General features: G+C 32.1%; 1 protein-coding gene and 1 long non-coding RNA gene across 2 annotated transcripts; one reads left to right on the top strand and one right to left on the bottom strand.

Annotated features, from left to right (window-relative positions):
- Positions 1-1465: 1465 nt before the first annotated feature.
- LOC107935718 (uncharacterized) lies at positions 1466-3951 on the bottom strand. The gene is made up of 3 exons (XR_001694248.2): positions 3595-3951; positions 2594-2638; positions 1466-1696 (listed from the first exon to the last, which is right to left on the bottom strand). It is a non-coding gene; the product is annotated as an uncharacterized lncRNA (long non-coding RNA).
- Positions 3952-18417: 14466 nt separating this feature from the next.
- Positions 18418-19974, top strand: LOC107935719 (PTI1-like tyrosine-protein kinase At3g15890). Its single transcript, XM_016868336.2, has 2 exons — positions 18418-18692; positions 19166-19974. The coding sequence occupies exons 1-2, from the start codon at positions 18418-18420 to the stop codon at positions 19782-19784; spliced, it is 894 nt and encodes a 297-aa protein (XP_016723825.2). The 3' UTR covers positions 19785-19974.
- The last annotated feature ends 305 nt before the right edge of the window (positions 19975-20279 follow it).

The raw sequence follows: 20279 nt of genomic DNA, 5'->3' as shown, positions 1-20279 counted from the left end.
CAAATGGATTCAGGAGGCGAGTTTTAAGGTCTTCATTCTTACTAGGTTGATTGTGGCATTTAATTTGTTTAACTTGTACTCACTTATCGTTTCAAAATGGAAAAGTGGAGATGAAACATAGACATATAATGGAACTTGGCCTCACTTTACTCACACAAGCATCTTTACCATTGAGTTTTGGTCTGATGCTTTTGTAACGGCTATGTATCTCATTAACATGTTTCCAGCAAAGGTTCTTGGCAACATTTCTCCTCATGAAAAGCTATATAATCATGCTCTAAATTATGAGTTTGTATGGGTATTTGGCAGCCTCTATTTTCCTCATGTTCATCCTTTCAACAAGCACAAACTAGAGCATCGAAGTACACCTTTCATATTTTTAGGATATAGTCCTATGTATCATGGGTACAAGTGCGTGGATTCTTATGGATGGGTGCTTATTTCACAACATGTGAAGTTTTAGGAACATGTGTTTCCTTTTTCTAAAAGAAGTGATTCTTTATCTCCTCAGTCATCAAGGGTGTCTGGTTTTGTTTCATCCACTCTTCTGATAGTTGAGTTACCAATCACGCACACTTATGTCGCTATTGATAGTTCCAAATTGTCCTTTTTCTTATGCTACTAGTTCATTTATGTGTTCCCCTTCATTTGTTGATCATGGCTCCTTTTTTGCACTAATTTTCAATTAGTTGACCTATCTCAAGATGGTCATGCTGATGATAGAGAAGAGTTTACGCAAGTAGATACTTCTTCTCTTCCATCAACTCCTATAGTGTCCACCAACACTCATCCCATGGTGACTCATAGTAAAACATGCATCTTCAAACTTAAGGTACATGTTGCAATTATTGATGAGAACGTTCCACCTGATGTTCATAATAGCTTACAACCACTTAAGTGGATAGCTGTTGTCATGGTTGAGTATCAAGCACTTGTAGATAATGGTACTTGGTCGCTTGTGCATCTACCACCAAATCGAACTCCAATTAGGTGCAAATGGATCTTTAATGTCAAGAAATGCGCTGATGGAACGATTGAAAGCAACAAGGCTAAGTTGGTTGGGAAAGGCTTCACAAGTTGTAGGCCACGACTACAAAGAAACCTTTAGCCCAGTAGTTAAAACTTCCACAATTCATGTTTTTCTATTAGTAGCATTGGAAAATGAATAGCAAATTCTTCAAGTTGACATCAACAATGCCTTTCTTAAAGGCAATTTGTTTGAAGAAGTGTACATGGTACAACCTTTGGGGTTTGAGAAAATAGCTCTAGATGGAACTTCTTTAGTATGTAAGTTGCACACACTACAGCAAAACTGACTTTTAACGGTGTTTTTTTAGGAGCGCGGCAAAAAACGCCGCTATAGGAAACGCCGCTAAAGGTCATAAAATTTTAAAAAAATAAAATATTATAAAATATTATAAAAGTCATGAAAAATATAAAAAAATTAAAATTCATTATCAAAATATTGAGAAAAAGAATAATATCTATGATATAAATATATATCCCACCAAACAGTAAGTTTATCAATAACAATCAAACAAAATACCGCACTTATCATACTACACCAGAAATCTAACAAAATACAAATAGAACAAAATAATGATAGAATGCATACTTTAAGCAGTTAGCTCAAACAAGTCATCACTATGCATGAATTCAGCTAATCCTGGACCATGCATCCAACAAAAACTCAAACCTGAGAAAAAAGAAACAAAAGTTAATGAATGACACATATAACATCAAATTAATAATAAAATATGCAATTAACAAGTCAACATTAACGCCACATATAACATCAAATTGCACAACTTAATATACTCAATACATTAGCATAAATTACATCACATTGAACAAGGAATTTAACACATTCGAATAGATCAATTTTAAGCTTACTAATGGTTAATTTAGCATGTGAATAGCGTCTAAATTTTTGCATTTATAGCATGGTTTAATCAACTTCAAGTAGGAAATTAAATGCTGCAAATTTCCAGCATTCAAAATCATATATGGACAACATTAATATGACATTTTCGAGCACCTTAAAGACACATTTGGAAAATTTGAAGAACCATTTGAACAACCACATTCGAACATCTTAAAGACAACTAAATTTTGTCTTGTTTTGGACAACCTTAGAGGTCAGCAAGGCATGTATTAAACCACGCCTAACATGTTTATTTCATCATGCTTTGAACAACAATAAACAACCATTAAGCATTATATTAAATCAACTCTTTAACACATTCGAACAACTTAAAATACATCATTCGAATATCATAAATCACAACTTTTAGACACCATAAATTGCAGCATTTAACACCTAAATTTTCAGCATTTAACACATATAATGGTTTTCTCCTTTTTAAACACTTATACGACCCTCAAAGCCACATATGTCAAAGCACATTAACTGATCTTTTTGAATTATGATATGGAAAGATAAATTTTTCATAATGCCACCATAAAGCAAGAATCAGAATTTGTTTCAACAAAAGAGAAATAAAACATTGTTGCTAATAACCGAACAGAACAAAAAAGGCCGAACAGCATAACTGCATAGGCTCAGGAGCAAGAGGGAATTAAAGGAACTAACCTCCATATCTAAGAATATCCTTTTGCTAAAAAGAATCTCAATTGTCTGCAATAAATGCATTACCAAATATATATAAATGAGAAAATGAAAATAATATTCCATAGTTAACTCATATCAAGAAAAACTAGAGGTTTCACAATACGATGGAATGCTTTTGTTATTTAACAAGGAACAATAGTATTAATTTGCAAAAAGTAGAACAGAAACATGCTGCACTACTATTGTTTAACGTTATATAGAAATTATTCTTTAGTTCCAATATCTAAAATTACAATCACAAAAGGCAATATCAGGGTCGATGAACAATTAGATTTGACTAAAAATATCAGTAAATCCAATAAGCACTAATTATAAATCTAAGGATTTGAAATCTAACTTTAGAACAAATTATAACACAAAACTAACAATAGTTTTAAGCTCAAACTTATACATTTATTCAATTATATTGCTGGTAAAGGATAAACACAAAAAATAAGAATTCTATTATGAGTTATGAGTTATACGACAGTATCATTTTGAATGTAATTCTGGGTGTTAATTACTTTTTTTTCCTTATATAATGAATATAATCATTTTGAAGATTGACATAATTTTCACATCATATATATATATATATATGTTCACACGATTACTTTGGAATCCTTGAAGAAGATAAAAGTATAATATATATTCTTTCTTATATGTCCATTATGCTACAGCTCAAGAATAAATGAACAAAACCTGTAAACATTTCAAACCAGCTTTAACAAGAACTTGTAGTGAAATATAAGGAACCTGGTTCGATGTTCTGCTACAGTTCTATTGTGATGTAAAATTCGAAATTTTGTGGGTTGGTTCGTCAATCTTTCATCGAAATGAGTATGTAGGAGTGGGAGTGGGAATGCGAATGGGAACGAAGTAGTAAACTGTTATGGCAACAACAACAACGCCAAGGAACAAAAAAATCCACTAATTGCTAGTGCTAATTAATAAAAACAACAAACACATAAAACCTAACTTACTGTGCATAGAATACTGGATGAAGTTCTGTAAGAAATTCCTTCTTTCCACAAGGAATTACTCCGCAACTGCAGACAAAGTTTTCAACTTCCTTTTCCCTTTATCTTCTTCACCCGTGTAATACCCATCGCCCCATCCAAGTACAGCGGAGCCAGAGTAATCGTGGGCACCTTCTATAAGAGCTTGGAGACGCTACTGTTGGAGAGTTTCTTTATTGAAAAGGGAAACAGAGGGGTGAGATTGGGAGTGTTTTGAAGGATACTAATTTTAGGGGAAAAAATTAGGGGTTTTAGTGGGGGAAATTTTGGGGAAATTTGCAGATAAAAAGACGTCATTTTTTTTAGAGTGAAATGAATTTTTGTGGCATTTTTTTTTTAAAAACTCCGCTAATGTATACTTTTTATGGGGTTTACAATAAAAATACCGCTAATGCCTTTAAAAATTAAAATTATTTAATATATAAATTTAAAACAATATAAATTAAAAAATCAGCTATATACTTAAAAAATTTTAAAATTATTTTAAATAATAGTATTTTAATTTTTTTCATTTAAATAAATAATTTTTTAAAATTTAACTAATATTTAAAAGAATTAGATAAAATTTGAAATCTTGAAAATTATTAAAAATTTGAAATCTTTAAAATTTGAAATTATTTAATATATAAATTTAAAAAAATCAATGATATACCCAAAAAAAACTTTAAAATTATTTTAAATAATAGTATTTCAAATTTTTAACATATATTAAACCCTAAACCCCTATCCCCTTAATGTCTTAACCCCTAACCCATGCCACTTTAATCACTAAACCCCTAACCTACAAAACAGAAAAGCGATTCAATTCAAATGTATGTTACCTCGACAATGAGTCTTCACCGTGTCTGCTGATTCTTTTGGGGGAAATTTAGGGATTAGGAGAAATTAGAGAATTGGGGAAATCTGTTTTGGGGTGGGGGGGAATGGCTAAGTGTCGAGGATGAGAAAAAGAAAACATTTCAGAAAGGAAAACGACGTCGTTTAAGTTAACCAATTATGTTTTTTTTTGTGGCGTTTTTTCACTTAAATAATTTAAGTGTAGAGGAATTAATTTGAATTGAATTATTTTTAATATATCAATATATTTTTAGATTAAATCTTAAACCGTTTAATATATATGAAGTTTATCTATTATCTCTTAAATAATTTAAACTATAATCATAATTTTAATATATTCAAATTAATATTATCTCTTTTACAATTATATAAGAAATCTTTTAATATATAAATTAAAAAAACCAATTAATCTAAACCTTAAACCTCTAACCCCTATCCCATAAACCCTTAACCCGAAACCCTACACCTTAAACTCCAATCCTAAACCATAATCCCTAAACCCATAATTCATCATAAACCTTCAAATACTAATTAACTCCTAAACCTTAAACCCTAAACCATATATCATAAACCATAAACCCTAAACTATAATGATAATTAATTCAATATTTTAAATTCAATACTATATCTTTTACGATTATATAAGAAAATATTTAATATATTGTATAACCTTAATTTTTAATAATTATTGTAATTTTATGTGACCATAATCATAATTAATTAATTAATTAATCTAAACCTTAAACTCTTAATCCCTAATCCCTAAACCATAAGCCTTAAATCCTAAAACATAAACCCTAAACCCTTACACCTAAACTTTAAACCCTAACCCTTAAACCGTAATCCCTAAGCCCATAATCCATAAACCTTAAAATAGTATTCAATTAAAACATTTTTAACAAATATTTTTCTATGTTTTTACTTTTAAAATTTTTTACGTGTCATTATTTTTCTGAAGAATTTAAATATTCAATTAAAAATAAATTGTATTTTAATATAAATAAACTAGTTAAATTATAAATAGACAGATGAAATGTTTTTTGCAGTGTTTATCAAAAAGCGCCGCTAATACTCGATCTATAGCGGCGTTTTTTAAAAAAGCACCGCTTTTTAAAAACGCCGCTAAAGATCAAGTATTAGTGGCATTTTTTAAAAAGCGCCACTAAAGGTGTACCTATAGCGGCGTTTTTTTAAAAACGCCACTAATACTCGATCTTTAGCAGCGTTTTTAAAAAAGTGCCATAAAAGCTCAATATAAAACGAAGGCGTTGTGCAAAATTTTTTGTGGCATTTTTTGAAAAGCGCCGCTAACTCCACTGAAGCTCAGTTAAAACGACAGCGTTGAGCATAAGCTTTGCGGTGTTTTTTTTAAAAAACTCCGGTAAAGGTGCACCTATAGCGGCGTCTTTGAAAAAGCGCCGCTAATGCTCACTTTTTAGCGGCGTTTTAAGAAAAGAGCCGCTAATGCTCATTTATAGTGCCTTTTTTGTTCAAACGCCGCTAAAAACTCCGCTAAAAACCTATTTTACTGTAGTCACAAGGTATTGTATGGGTTGCGTTAGGCATCTAGCGGTTGGTTCTCTAAGCTCAAAGACTACCTTTGTAATGCCCCGTATCCGAGATCATTGCCGGAGTCGAACACGAGATGTTAATAGACTTAATTCATTACTTAAACAGCTCATACAATTCATTTTAAAATTTCCAGACAAGCTAGCTAACTGCATCATAGTCGCTTTAAAAATCATATCTCGAGTTCCGAAACTCGAAATCCAATTCCGTAAATTTTTCCTGAAACTAGACTCATATATCTATCTACTAATTTTTTTATAGAATTTTTGGTAGGGCCAATTAGTACATTTTATTAGTTAAAGTCTCCCCTATTTCAGGGTTCGACTACTCTGACCTCTGTGTATTACGAATCAGATATCTCCCTCTACAGAGCTTCAAGGACTATGCTGTTTGTCTCTAATAAAACTAGACTCAATAAGGAATCTGTACATATAAAGAATGACTTCTAATTATCTTTGTAAAATTTATGGTGAATTTACAAAGTCAGAACAGGGGATCCAGAAATCGCTCTGGCCCTATTTCACAAAAATTTAAACAACTCATAAACTATAACTCAGATACCTGTTTTGTTCCATCCATATGAAAATAGACTCATAATTATTCAATTTCATATATTATTCATCATCTAATTGTATCTATACTATTTTTAGTGATTTTTCAAACTCACGTCACTGGTGCTGTCTAAATCTATTTTATGGTAAATTTTACCTATTTCATGGTTTCCATGGATTAGCTAGCAATTTAGCATACATAACACCAAATATGATCATGATTAGCCATTCCAATGGCTAATCATTACCAAGCATTTCCATACCACTCAATAACCATATCATAAGACCATATATACAAAATGATTATAATGCTATACATGCCATACTCAAAATATACAAGCCATTATGCCAAGATGGTATACGGATAGTGTGAGCGAGCCTCCGACCGTTCCCGATTTCCGAGCTGGCTTGTCAAAACTACAAGGAATGAAAAGGAGGGAGTAAGCATAAATGCTTAATAAATTCACATGCAAATAGCAAGTAACATAACCATATAAGCAAACATAAAACATCATTTGCATAATCATCACCAAGACATTCATATCACATTTTCATTTATCATCTGACCATATTGTTGTTATATCGATTTTTCAACCCGAGGGTTAAGTACATACCTGTTCAAAGTATCCATTTCACAAAACTTACCAATACGTCCCTTTCATCTTGAGTATTCCTCCATTTCAGTAGAACTTTACCCGTTGAACACATCGGAATATAATTCGGATACATGGAAAGTTTGCACATAAGTGCCACATATGTAGCCAAGCTACCATGTAACCCACCCATAAGTGAACTCGGACTCAACTCAACGAGCTCGGGTGTTCGCATCCATAAGTGAACTCGGACTCAACTCAACGAGCTCGGATGCCTAGTTACATCTCTCGAACTCGGACTCAACTCAACGAGTTCGAACATTCGCATCCATAAGTGAACTCGGACTCAACTCAACGAGTTCGGATGCTCAACCATCCTAGTGACATGTCACTTGTATTCTAATCTATTCCTAAGGTTCAAACGGGCTTTTTTCCTCGATCTCACATCTTTGCCGTCTTCCACGGAATATCGGAACCGATACTCGGTGATAGTTCATACTCATCAAGTAATTCACATAATTACATATTATTCAACAATAACCACAAAACATAACGTTTCATGATAATAATAAGCATCATATCATATAAACAGCATTAAATTCCTTAAAACAACAATTATGCTACTACATTTACACATGAACTTACCTCGTATGCGAAAATGGCTACTTTTACCATTTCGTCCACAACTTGGTATTTTCCCCATTTTAGCCCGAATTTCAGTTTTCCTTGCTCTATCATTTAAAATATAGTCTAATTAGGACTCACATTATTCAAATTGACCCAAAATCATATTTTGGAAAAATTACAATTTTTCCCTTAAACTTTTGCATATTTACACTTTTGCCCCTAGGCTCGGGAATTAAACTTTATTCCTTATTCTTATGTTTTATAACATGCTGATCATTTTTTCCTTCTATGGCAATATCAAATTCTCACTCTAACATGTACTTATGACTATTAGGTATTTTTACCGATTAAGCCCTTTTGCTCGTTTTCACTTAAAACCGAGTAGCACAAGTTGTCTAACATAATTTAAAACCTCATATTCTATCCTAAAACACCAAAATACACAAATTTCACCTATGGGTATTTTTCCAAATATGAACCCTAGGTTGAATTGTTGCTAGCATAAGCTTAATTGAGCTACCGGGACTCAAAAACGTAAAAATCATTAAAAACGGGGCTTGGAATCACTTACTATGGAGCTTGTAAGCTTGAAACAAACCCTAGCTATGGAGAACCCTTGAAATTTCGGCCTAATGAAGAAGATGGACAAAAATTGGCTTTTAATTTTGTTTTTAATTCATTTTAATAACTAAATGACCAAAATACCCTTACTACTAAACTTTCCAAAAATTCCTTCCATGTCCTAATTTTGTCCATGAACTTAAAATTGGTCAAATTGCTATTTAAGATCTCCTCATTAATATTCCAAAACAATTTCATACTAAAAACTTCTAGAATGCAAGTTTTGCAACTTATTCGATTTAGTCCCTACTTTCAATTTAAGCATTTTAGGCATAGAATTTCATCACGAAATTTTCACACAATCATGCAATCATATCATAGACCTTAAAATAATCATAAAATAATTATTTCTATCTCGGATTTTATGGTCACGAAACCACTATTCCGACTAGGCCCAAAATCAGGATATTACAACTCTCCCCCCTTCAGGGATTTTCGTCCCCAAAAATCTTACCAGAAAAGTGGTCTTCACTTTTAATCTCATATTCGGTGCCGAAGAACTTGCACTTAGACTGTACCTCCAATACATCTCTTCAATTTCTCATATGATCTAAACGCTTACAGTCTCAACTCTCAACTGTTCTTAAACTTTCAACCCTTCTCAGTTTCCCATGATATCATGACATAAAACCCAGATCTCATCTTGATTTAATGGAGACCGGAATTCCAAGAAATCCAACAATCAAAGAGACCTGAAATTCCATGAACCTAATGAGTAGGAATTCATTCAATACAGATATGATTTATAGATCTCGCCAAACATTTAACAATAGGATACATCATATTTTCCTCTTTCCACCATTGAAATAATTCTGATATGGCCTCAAGAATAATCCTTCTCATTTCCTTCCCAATATCAACACTGACAAGGATGATTTTGATAGATCCCAATGCTCGGTTTTAACCCCTTTAACAACTCCGATTTTATGTAACATCGGATGCTCTAAACTATCACATTACCTCACTGTCTTGAAACACATCACAATTCATACAACAGTACATTACTGAAAGTCAGGAAGTCTTTACTCAATGTAGATTAGTCTAGTTCAGACGCTTCAGTTACCAATATTCTCATCTATCCGAACTCTGTCAACATGTAATAAACTTTTCAGCTTTCACAAGATGGAAACCTTATCATTCGTAGTGACTTAAACTAATATCCAACTCTTTTCTAATAAATATACACTTCTCGTTCAAACTATTTACTCTTTTATCCGTACAAAATGAAATTCTATTATCAGACTTGGGAAAAAATAATCTGACATAATTGTCACATGAAATCTTTCAAATAAATAATTTACCATACCGACTGAAACTCGCGCTTTTATCACCTATGCCTTTACTGATGTCAAATCCTTACACAGAAATTAAAAAAATCCCAATACTAAAATCACCACATTACTAAGATCAAATTAGAAGTATAGTCATATTTGACATGATTATCACGAGCTGAAGAACGCACTTCGAACACGAGTCATAATTGACAAATTATGGAACAAAGATAACAAGGAAACCGAATAAAGAAATCCAAGATAGAGAAATCCAGAATAAAGAAATCCAAAATAAAGAAACCCAAGATACGATACTATGCCGGAGAATCGAAAACCAAACTCATAGAGAAAATATAGAATACCCCGATAATTCTTCAAAGAAAGAAAGTCCAGAAGAAAACATCATTTAATCCCACTGAAATCAAATATAACAAGATCAATATATCTTCCCATACATATATATCAGATGAAGCATCAAGTAGAAGAAACATAATCATAATATCATACGTATTCTCTCATCAATTCTTATAAGACGAAATGAAATAGAATACCCGATGAAATAGAGCAATATAAATTATAAACCAGTCAGACTACCAATGCTTTCATCCAACACCAGAATTAGAAGACATTCCCATATAACAAGAATTTCTTCAGAAGATCAATAGCCATAGAAATATTTCTGAGAACGGGTAAACACATAGAACATCTCAAAAGAGACTGCTAAATCTGTCTAGTCATAACTGTCACACTCAGATAGTTCACATTTCAATTATCATTTCCCCAACTAGTTTTGCCGTCACAAATTTCATATTAAACCATTCACTAAAGAAGGCCAATTCTGAATAAATTTCGATTTACACTTTTCTCGACCTTGCACCTGAGTAATTTGGTTTACCAAGGAGAATTCCTTTTCTAACTGGGACAGTGCATAACTCCAATAATCTTTACGTCAATCCGATACTTTACTGGCTCTGACTTTACTTATCAGCTCATTTCAATCTCTAATCATACTTATAATTATTCTATCACTGTACTCTTTGGGTTCTCAACCGGAAACTTATTCAATACAAATCTCATGAAATTCCATTATAAGTACCACTTCGGTAAGGGGGAGGGGTTGTAGGACCTCTAACTCGACTTTCTTATACATACACATATGACACAACTTCCATCATCATAATAACATCATCAAAATCATGTCATTCATTTATGTTGGCTTACACCAATTTTCCTATTGTCCCATTTAGACAATATACTTATGCATACATTCTATGTTTTCTAGACAGCTTTACTTATCCATTCATTTAATTAAATTAATTCATGCTCATGACATTATATAAGGCCAAACAAACATAGATATTTGCATCACAATCACAACTTTCATTTCGTGCATCATCATGTACATATCATTACAATCATATAATTCAGTCCAACAATTTAACATAGATAAGTTCATTTCATTATAATCCTTTATCTCATAAAAATTATATATCATTAACATTTATCAACATTCGACGTCCAAATCAAGACAAGGACATTTTCACTCGTATCATAATATTATGACCTTTATTCATACCTCTACTACTTTCTATTTATTCCGTTCATCTTATCAAGTAAGCCACATACACTACATCATATGAGCATTAAGCAAATATGAATATTTATCACAACATGAACTTTCATCTCACATATTATCACATATGTATCATAAACTTTTATTCATACTTTTCTGAACCGAGACTTATCATAATCATAACTTTACTCAAATACCTTCACATAACATTGAACATGGTCGGCACAGCTCGGTTGGAGAGTACCCTGTCTAAATAAGACGGTACTCATACGCGTCGGAAGACATCACACTATCACAAATCAGTGGCATGTATAGCTAAACTTTTACACATACTTGGTTAGTTCGAGAACCGACAAAACCTGCTCTGATACCACTAAATGTAACGCCCCATACCCGAGACCATTGCCGGAGTCGAACACGAGGTGTTAATAGACTTAATTCATTACTTAAACAGCTCATACAATTCATTTTAAAATTTCCAAACAAGCTGGCTAACTGCATCACAGTCGCTTTAAAAATCATATCTCGAGTTCCGAAACTCGAAATCCAATTCTGTAAATTTTTCCTGAAACTAGACTCATATATCTATCTAATAATGTTTTTCTAGAATTTTTGGTAGGGCCAATTAGTATAGTTTATTAGTTAAAGTCTCCCCTGTTTCAGGGTTCGACTACTCTGACCTCTGTGTATTACGAATCAGATATCTCCCTCTACAGAGCTTCAATGACTATGATGTTTATCTCTAATAAAACTAGACTCAATAAGGAATCTGTACATATAAAGAATGACTTCTAATTATCTTTGTAAAGTTTATGGTGAATTTACAAAGTTAGAATAGGGGATCCAGAAATCGCTCTGGCCCTGTTTCACAAAAATTTAAACATCTCATAAAATATAACTCATATACCTGTTTTGTTCCATCCATATGAAAATAGACTCATAATTCTTCAATTCCATATGTTATTCATCATCTAATTGTATCTCTACTATTTTTAGTGATTTTTCAAACTCACGTCACTGGTGCTGTCTGAATCTATTTTATGGTAAATTTTACCTATTTCATGGTTTCCATGGATTAGCTAGCAATTTAGCATACATAACACCAAATATGATCATGATTAGCCATTCCAATGGCTAATCATTACCAAGCATTTCCATACCACTCAATAACCATATCATAAGACCATATATACAAAATGATTATAATGCTATACATGCCATACTCAAAATATACAAGCCATTATGCCAAGATGGTATACGGATAGTGTGAGCGAGCCTCCGACCGTTCCCGATTTCCGAGCTGGCTTGTCAAAACTACAAGGAATGAAAAGGAGGGAGTAAGCATAAATGCTTAATAAGTTCACATACGAATAGCAAGTAACATAACCATATAAGCAAACATAAAACATCATTTGCATAATCATCACCAAGACATTCATATCACATTTTCATTTATCATCTTACCATATTGTTGTTATATCGATTTTTCAACCCGAGGGTTAAGTACATACCTGTTCAAAGTATCCATTTCACAACACTTACCAATACGTCCCTTTCATCTTGAGTATTCCTCCATTTCAGTAGAACTTTACCCGTTGAACACATCGGAATATAATTCGGATACATGGAAAGTTTGCACATAAATGCCATATATGTAGCCAAGCTACCATGTAACCCGCCCATAAGTGAACTCGGACTCAACTCAACGAGCTCGGGCATTCGCATCCATAAGTGAACTCGGACTCAAATCAACGAGCTCGGATGCCTAGTTAGATCTCTCGAACTCGGACTCAACTCAATGAGTTCGGACATTCGCATCCATAAGTGAACTCGGACTCAACTCAACGAGTTCGGATGCTCAACCATCCTAGTGACATGTCACTTGTATCCTAATCTATTCCTAAGGTTCAAACGGGCTTTTTTCCTTGATCTCACATCTTTGCCGTCTTCCACGGAATATTGGAACCGATACTCGGTGACAATTCATACTCATTAAGTAATTCACATAATTACATATTATTCAACAATAACCACAAAATATAACGTTTCATGATAATAATAAGCATCATATCATATAAACAACATTAAATTACTTAAAACAACAATTTTGTTACTACATTTACACATGAACTTACCTCGTATGCGAAAATGGCTACTTTTACCATTTCGTCCACAACTTGGTATTTTCCCCATTTTAGCCCGAATTTCAGTTTTCCTTGCTCTATCATTTAAAATATAGTCTAATTAGGACTCACATTATTCAAATTGACCCAAAATCATATTTTGGAAAAATTACAATTTTCCCCCTAAACTTTTGCATATTTACACTTTTGCCCCTAGGCTCGGGAATTAAACTTTATTCCTTATTCTTATGTTTTATAACATGCTGATCATTTTTCCCTTCTATGGCAACATCAAATTCTCACTCTAACATGTACTCATGACTATTAGGTATTTTTACCGATTAAGCTCTTTTGCTCGTTTTCACTTAAAACCGAGTAGCACAAGTTGTCTAACATAATTTAAAACCTCATATTCTATCATAAAACACCAAAATACACAAATTTCACCTATGGGTATTTTTCCAAATATGAACCCTAGGTTGAATTATTGCTAGCATAAGCTTAATTGAGCTACCGGGACTCCAAAAACGTAAAAATCATTAAAAACGGGGCTTGGAATCACTTACTATGGAGCTTGGAAGCTTGAAACAAACCCTAGCTATGGAGAACCCTTGAAATTTCGGCCTAATGAAGAAGATGGACAAAAATTGGCTTTTAATTTTGTTTTTAATTCATTTTAATAACTAAATGACCAAAATACCCTTACTACTAAACTTTCCAAAAATTCCTTCCATGTCCTAATTTTGTCCATGAACTTAAAATTGGTCAAATTTCTATTTAATACCTCCTCATTAATATTCCAAAACAATTTCATACTAAAAACTTCTAGAATGCAAGTTTTGCAACTTATTCGATTTAGTCCCTACTTTCAATTTAAGCACTTTAGGCATAGAATTTCATCACGAAATTTTCACACAATCATGCAATCATATCATAGACCTTAAAATAATCATAAAATAATTATTTCTATATCGGATTTTGTGGTCACGAAACCACTATTCCGACTAGGCCCAAAATCAGGATATTACAACCTTGGTCAATTGGGCTTTGCAAACTCGAAGGAAGGCTCTTTGTTGTTTATTCTTCAAGAAAAAGGCATCACATTATATCTTATTGTATATGTCGATGATATTTTGCTCACGAGCAATTCTCCAGCAAAAGTGGACCGACTTGTGCAAAACCTCAATGCTAAGTTCTCCATGAAAGATCTTAGCTGACTTGCATACTTTCTTGGTATTGAAGTACAAAAGGTTGGAAAAGGATTTATGTTGAGCCAAAAATGGTATATTTTTGAACTTTTACAAAAGGAAAACATGGCAAATTGTAATCCAACTCGCATACCTATGGTTGCATCAAAAAAGCTTTGTGAATATATGGAGGAGAAATTTGATGATCTTAAGCTCTATCGAAGCATTGTTGGAAAATTACTTTATGTGTGTCACACAATACCTGAAATTTCTTTTAGTGTTACTAAAGTTGCTCAGTTTATGTAGTCACCTTGTGTTGAACATTGGGTTGTTGTTAAGCGTATACTTCATTATTTACATGGTACTAGTGATTATGGGTTGGTCATGTCATCCTCAACTTGTGGTACTCTAATTGCCTTTTTTGATGCTGACTAAGGAAGTGATATAGATGATCAAAGGTCTATTTCAGGTTATTGTACATTCCTTGGGGCTAATCTTATGTCTTGGAGTTCAAAAAAACAATGTTCAGTTTCAAGGTCCATTGCAGAAGCTGAGTATAGAAGTCTAGATGATGATTCCTCAAAGGTTATGTGGATGCAATTAATGTAATTGATTTTGGGATTAGCTTAACCAACATTCCCAAAGTGTGGTGCGACAACACTAGTACAGTGGCCATGGCTGCCAATCCTATCCAACATGCGAAGACCAAACATGTAGACATAGACCATCACTTTGTGAAGGAAAAGGTTCTGAGTAATCAATTGCAGGTGAATTATGTGCCAGTAGTAGCTCAAATTGCTAATATTCTAACAAAAACGTTACTTGCACCACTTTTCACTAAGCTAAGGAACAAGTTAAACGTCATTTCAATTCAAGAGGCAAATAAGTTATTGATCATGGAGGGTAAGGAAACCAAAAAGCATGGGGAATGTTGAATAGTATGAAAACAATTTGGATGAGTTAGTTTGTTGAAGAAGTTGTTAAGCAGTTAAGTCAATTACTTGAGCTCTTTGCTTAGTTATTTGCTTAGCTTATAAAATCATGCTTTATACATATTGGAATGGCAATTTTTTCTGATGCAATACATAAACCAAGTTTCTTTCTTCTTTTGCTGTTATCTGTTTCTAGTTAAGTTGTTTCTCTACTTTGTTACTTGTTTTTCTTGCTATCTCCGGTTGCCTTCCTCCCAGCTATCACTGAGCACTATTAATTTCACATCACTCGTAATAAAATTAGTTTATAAAAAGAATTATTTTTAGATATTAGATATAAATTCATTATTTCAAAATTGAGGATAATACATGATTAAATGCTACCGTTTTTCTTATCAGATGTTGTGAGGGTGCTAATCCTCATGCGTAATAGTACTCTTGAGCTCAGTTTTTGTTTTGTAGACCAAAAATGATCTTTTTTATAAATTTTAATTTCATTTTAAAATTATATTAAGGGGTATGTTCTTATGTGGCCAATCACACCAAATCAAAGAAGATTGGTAGCAGCCCTATATTTTTTAAAATTTGTCTAGCAAACCTAAAAACTGTTACGAAAATATATATTTTTATAAATATAAAATTTTATAAAGATTATAATATATTTGGTGCAAATAAAGTATTGAATTACAAAATCTATAAATAAATTACAAAAATAATTTAAAAATATTTATAATATGAATCATAAATTTTAAATAAAATTATAAAATAATTTCAATATTATTTTAATTGATACGTACAATTAAACTTATGTATCGTGTGAGTAAAATTATTTTTATAATATAAAATAAAGATATTTTTAGGCTTTGTTTAAATTTATTTTTTTATTTTTCATAAAAGTGAAAAAAAGAATTTCTCAGAATTCAAATCTTTTACACATCACCTGTGATTTAACCTATTAAATTTGATATTTTAAAATGATTTTAAAATACATTTTTCTTTTAAAAAAATAAACAAAGAGATACCTCGCTTACTTTTAGTTGATTAATTGAAAATGACTTCTAATTTCTTAATTCAAAAGTTGTCAACATTTACTGTATAAAATATTTTTAAAACGATTAAAATTATATACATCTACCGTATAAAATATTTTTAAAACTATTAAAATTATATATTTTCTGAAAAAAGAAACTAATTTTTGTTAATGGAAAAGTAGGTTTTCTTCTTAACCATTGATCGAATAGTTCCTGCCAATATTTCGAACCTAAAACTCGTCAATATCTACCGTAAATTGTTGTATTCCTATAAATATATAATTCTGATTTGGTCTGAAAGAATAGGCCATTGTCCAATTGACAAAATACATTAAGTAATACTAATTGATTAAAAACATTATGCGTCCAGTGATACCACTTTTGAACGGATTTATTACCTCTGATTGTCTTTGATTCAAACATAAGTACTTCAAGATGATCATACGGTTAAACATATTCTATTGTGATATATGATGAATTAAATCAACGCTCCAGAAATACTGACAACTGATATGTTAGGGTCACATTAGCTTTGAATGAGCCACTTTCCATCTAAACAAAACTACATGTCACCATGATTATCATATTAATTAGCAATTAAATAACCCAGCTGTATTATATCAGACAGGAAAAGAAGTTACATTATTTCATTAATTATTAAATTATAGCAGTTAGATTATTTTATTAATTATTAAATTATAAGTTCCTTTCATTATTTAATTAAAATAAAAGTTATATTTCGTGATTGTTTAATTAAAAGTTTTCATTTAAATTATTAGATTATTAAAAGGAATGTTATATAATTTTGTTTGTTTGTGCTCTCTGTATCAATTAAAAGTTTTTTTTCTTTTCTCTTTTACGAATTATTTTTTTTATAAAACAACTTTAAACGTTATGAATCTGCGAATCAAAATTCAAGTGACTGTCAGATAAACTTGAATCTAAAGTATGTTCTTCTACTTGTTAATGAGGTATTGATCCTCCATATCAATAGTTAAATTGTCGCTTGAAGTTTACTAACGGATTTTTAAAAAAGAAAGAAACTTACTGTCCTATAACTTAAATAAAAACTTTTAAATAGTACAATGACTTAAATAAAAAAATTTCAATAATTCAGTGATGAAATTATATTTTTTTTAATTAAATGATCAAAATAAAAACTTATCCATGGTAATTATCCCAAAAATATAAAAAAAATCATGTATAAAAATGTCTAATGAGTGATAGAATAGTGTGATGTTTCCGATGGGAAAAATCGATAAACGAGTCAGGACAACAACAAAAACTCAATTAGCTGTTTAATTAACTTGTAATAGAAATGTATTCTTCATCTTGTTTTCACAAGCCATTCCTAGGCTACCTTTTGTCCTCACTGCAAGCAGCTAGTATCTTCTTCAGAAATCTCCGATCCATAATTTATTGCTTGCTACTTTGTAATCTCAAGAACCAAACCTGTTTAATATATTTTCTTTTCTTATGTGTTAACATAGAAACTATGAATTGGAGACGTTTATGCTGTTGCATCTATCAAGAAAAAGAAGATGGGAACAAGTAGGCTTTTCTTGAGTTTAGACCACAAAAAGCATTTCTAGGGTTAATTTAGTATTGGTTTTTTGTAATTGTTTGGTTTTGCTTACAGGGAGAATAATAAGAGCAGGGATAACCTTTGGGAAATATACACTCTGAAGGAGATTTTGCATGCAACAAACAACTTCCACAACGATAACAAGATTGGCGAGGGCGGATTTGGAAGCGTCTATTGGGGTCGTACAAGTAAAGGCGTCGAGGCAATTAATCTTACTTTTTTCCTTAAAATCTTTAGCTTCAAGTATATGCATATATAGTCTTGTGTGTTAATTGTATGTAGCGAACATGGTGTTGCAGATTGCAGTAAAACGACTCAAGGCGATGAGTGCGAAGGCAGAGATGGAGTTCGCTGTGGAAGTAGAGATTCTTGGGAGGGTTAGGCATAAGAATCTGTTAGGATTGAGAGGATTTTATGCCAGTAGGGAAGAAAGGTTAATAGTCTACGATTACATGCCCAACTATAGTTTAATCACTCATCTGCATGGCCAACTTGCCGCCGATTGCTTGCTGGATTGGCCGCGTAGAATGAGCATCGCTATCGGTGCAGCCGAAGGTCTTGGGTAAGTATACTTTCTTCATTCGCAATAAATACTTCAATTAGTAAATAAATCATCAACCAAAAGATTAGTCTTTACGGAAATAAAACCGATAAAAAGAAACCCTAATAATATAAAAAAAAAGGTTAAAGTATGTTGATGTGAAAAAACAATTAAACTTGAGAAGTTTTAAAACATCACAAAGATTACATTGCTCATATTTACTTTTACATCAGTTTAAAACATGAGTTCAACCTTAATGTAGTTTAAAATTTTATTTGTTTACTTCAAAACTAAATAGATAAGGACTAAATTGCTATTTTTATAGTAGAGGAGCTAATTTTGCTATTTTTATAGTAGAGGAGCTAATTTACTCCTAAGCCAATAATACATGGACTTGGCAGGTAGTTTGACATGAAATTTTCCATATTATCTCAAATAATATTACTCTGAAACCGTCCAAATTTAATTCTGGTATTTTTAAATGTGTCCTTAAGGTACTTGCATCATGAGGCCAATCCTCATATAATACACAGAGATATAAAGGCCAGCAATGTTCTTTTAGATGCAAACTTCCAAGCAAAAGTTGCAGATTTTGGGTTCGCAAAGCTTATACCAGATGGCGTTACGCATATGACAACAAGGGTGAAGGGCACTCTCGGATATTTGGCACCTGAATATGCAATGTGGGGGAAAGTTTCCGAGAGTTGTGATGTTTATAGCTTCGGCATTTTACTTTTAGAGATCATTAGTGCGAAGAAACCATTGGAGAAACTCCCTGGTGGAGTGAAACGTGACATAGTGCAATGGATTACCCCATATGTTCAAAAGGGTGCATTTGACCGTATTGTAGATCCCAGGTTGAAGGGGAAATTTGATCGTGCTGAGCTTAAATCTGCAGTCATGGTAGCGTTGAAATGCACTGACAGCAACCCGGAGAATCGACCTAGCATTTTGGAAGTAGTGGAGTGGCTGAAGGGTAGTGTTGGGAGAAGAAGGAAAGAGATGACTAATATTGAACACATGCTTGAGGAAGATGGAGATAAAGAAACGGATACTGATTTGGAAGGTTTTAGAATGGCAAAATCTGAAGTAAGGCGGAAATGGGCACGTTAAAAGGGAAGAAAAAAGAAAAAAGGATAGAAAAAACCTTTGAATGTTTAATTCATTTGTTTCTTTCTTTTGTGTATAATTTGTAAGAAAACGTTGTTTCATTGGGAGCTCCAAATATCGATTTCGAAATTGATCCAAATCTTTTATTACTTAACTTATATTTCAATAGATGCTTGTTGGGTTTGTTAACAATTAATGAAGGGAAGATCGCATTTATGAATTTATATTGGCTTTCATTTGAAATTGTATTAGATGCGTTTGACATGGTTGTATTCTTCTTTCTTTCTTTCTTTTTTTTTTATTTTTTTTTCTCATATATATTCAAACAAATCATATTTCATACTAATGTTAAAATATATGGAACAAATATTAGGATGGTTTTCATATAAATATATAAAACTACAAAGAAAAAAATTCCAATTGAGTACAACAAGAAGAATCAAGCCAGGAAACTACAGAAGTTTCGAATGATAAAGCAAAAATTGGTTGATTTTAGGG

The sequence above is a fragment of the Gossypium hirsutum genome, chromosome A09 (genome assembly GCF_007990345.1).
Source record: "Gossypium hirsutum isolate 1008001.06 chromosome A09, Gossypium_hirsutum_v2.1, whole genome shotgun sequence".
NCBI lineage: Eukaryota > Viridiplantae > Streptophyta > Magnoliopsida > Malvales > Malvaceae > Gossypium > Gossypium hirsutum.
The sequence above is the reverse complement of the archived record's forward strand: the minus strand, read 5'-3'. Positions and strand labels throughout refer to the sequence as shown.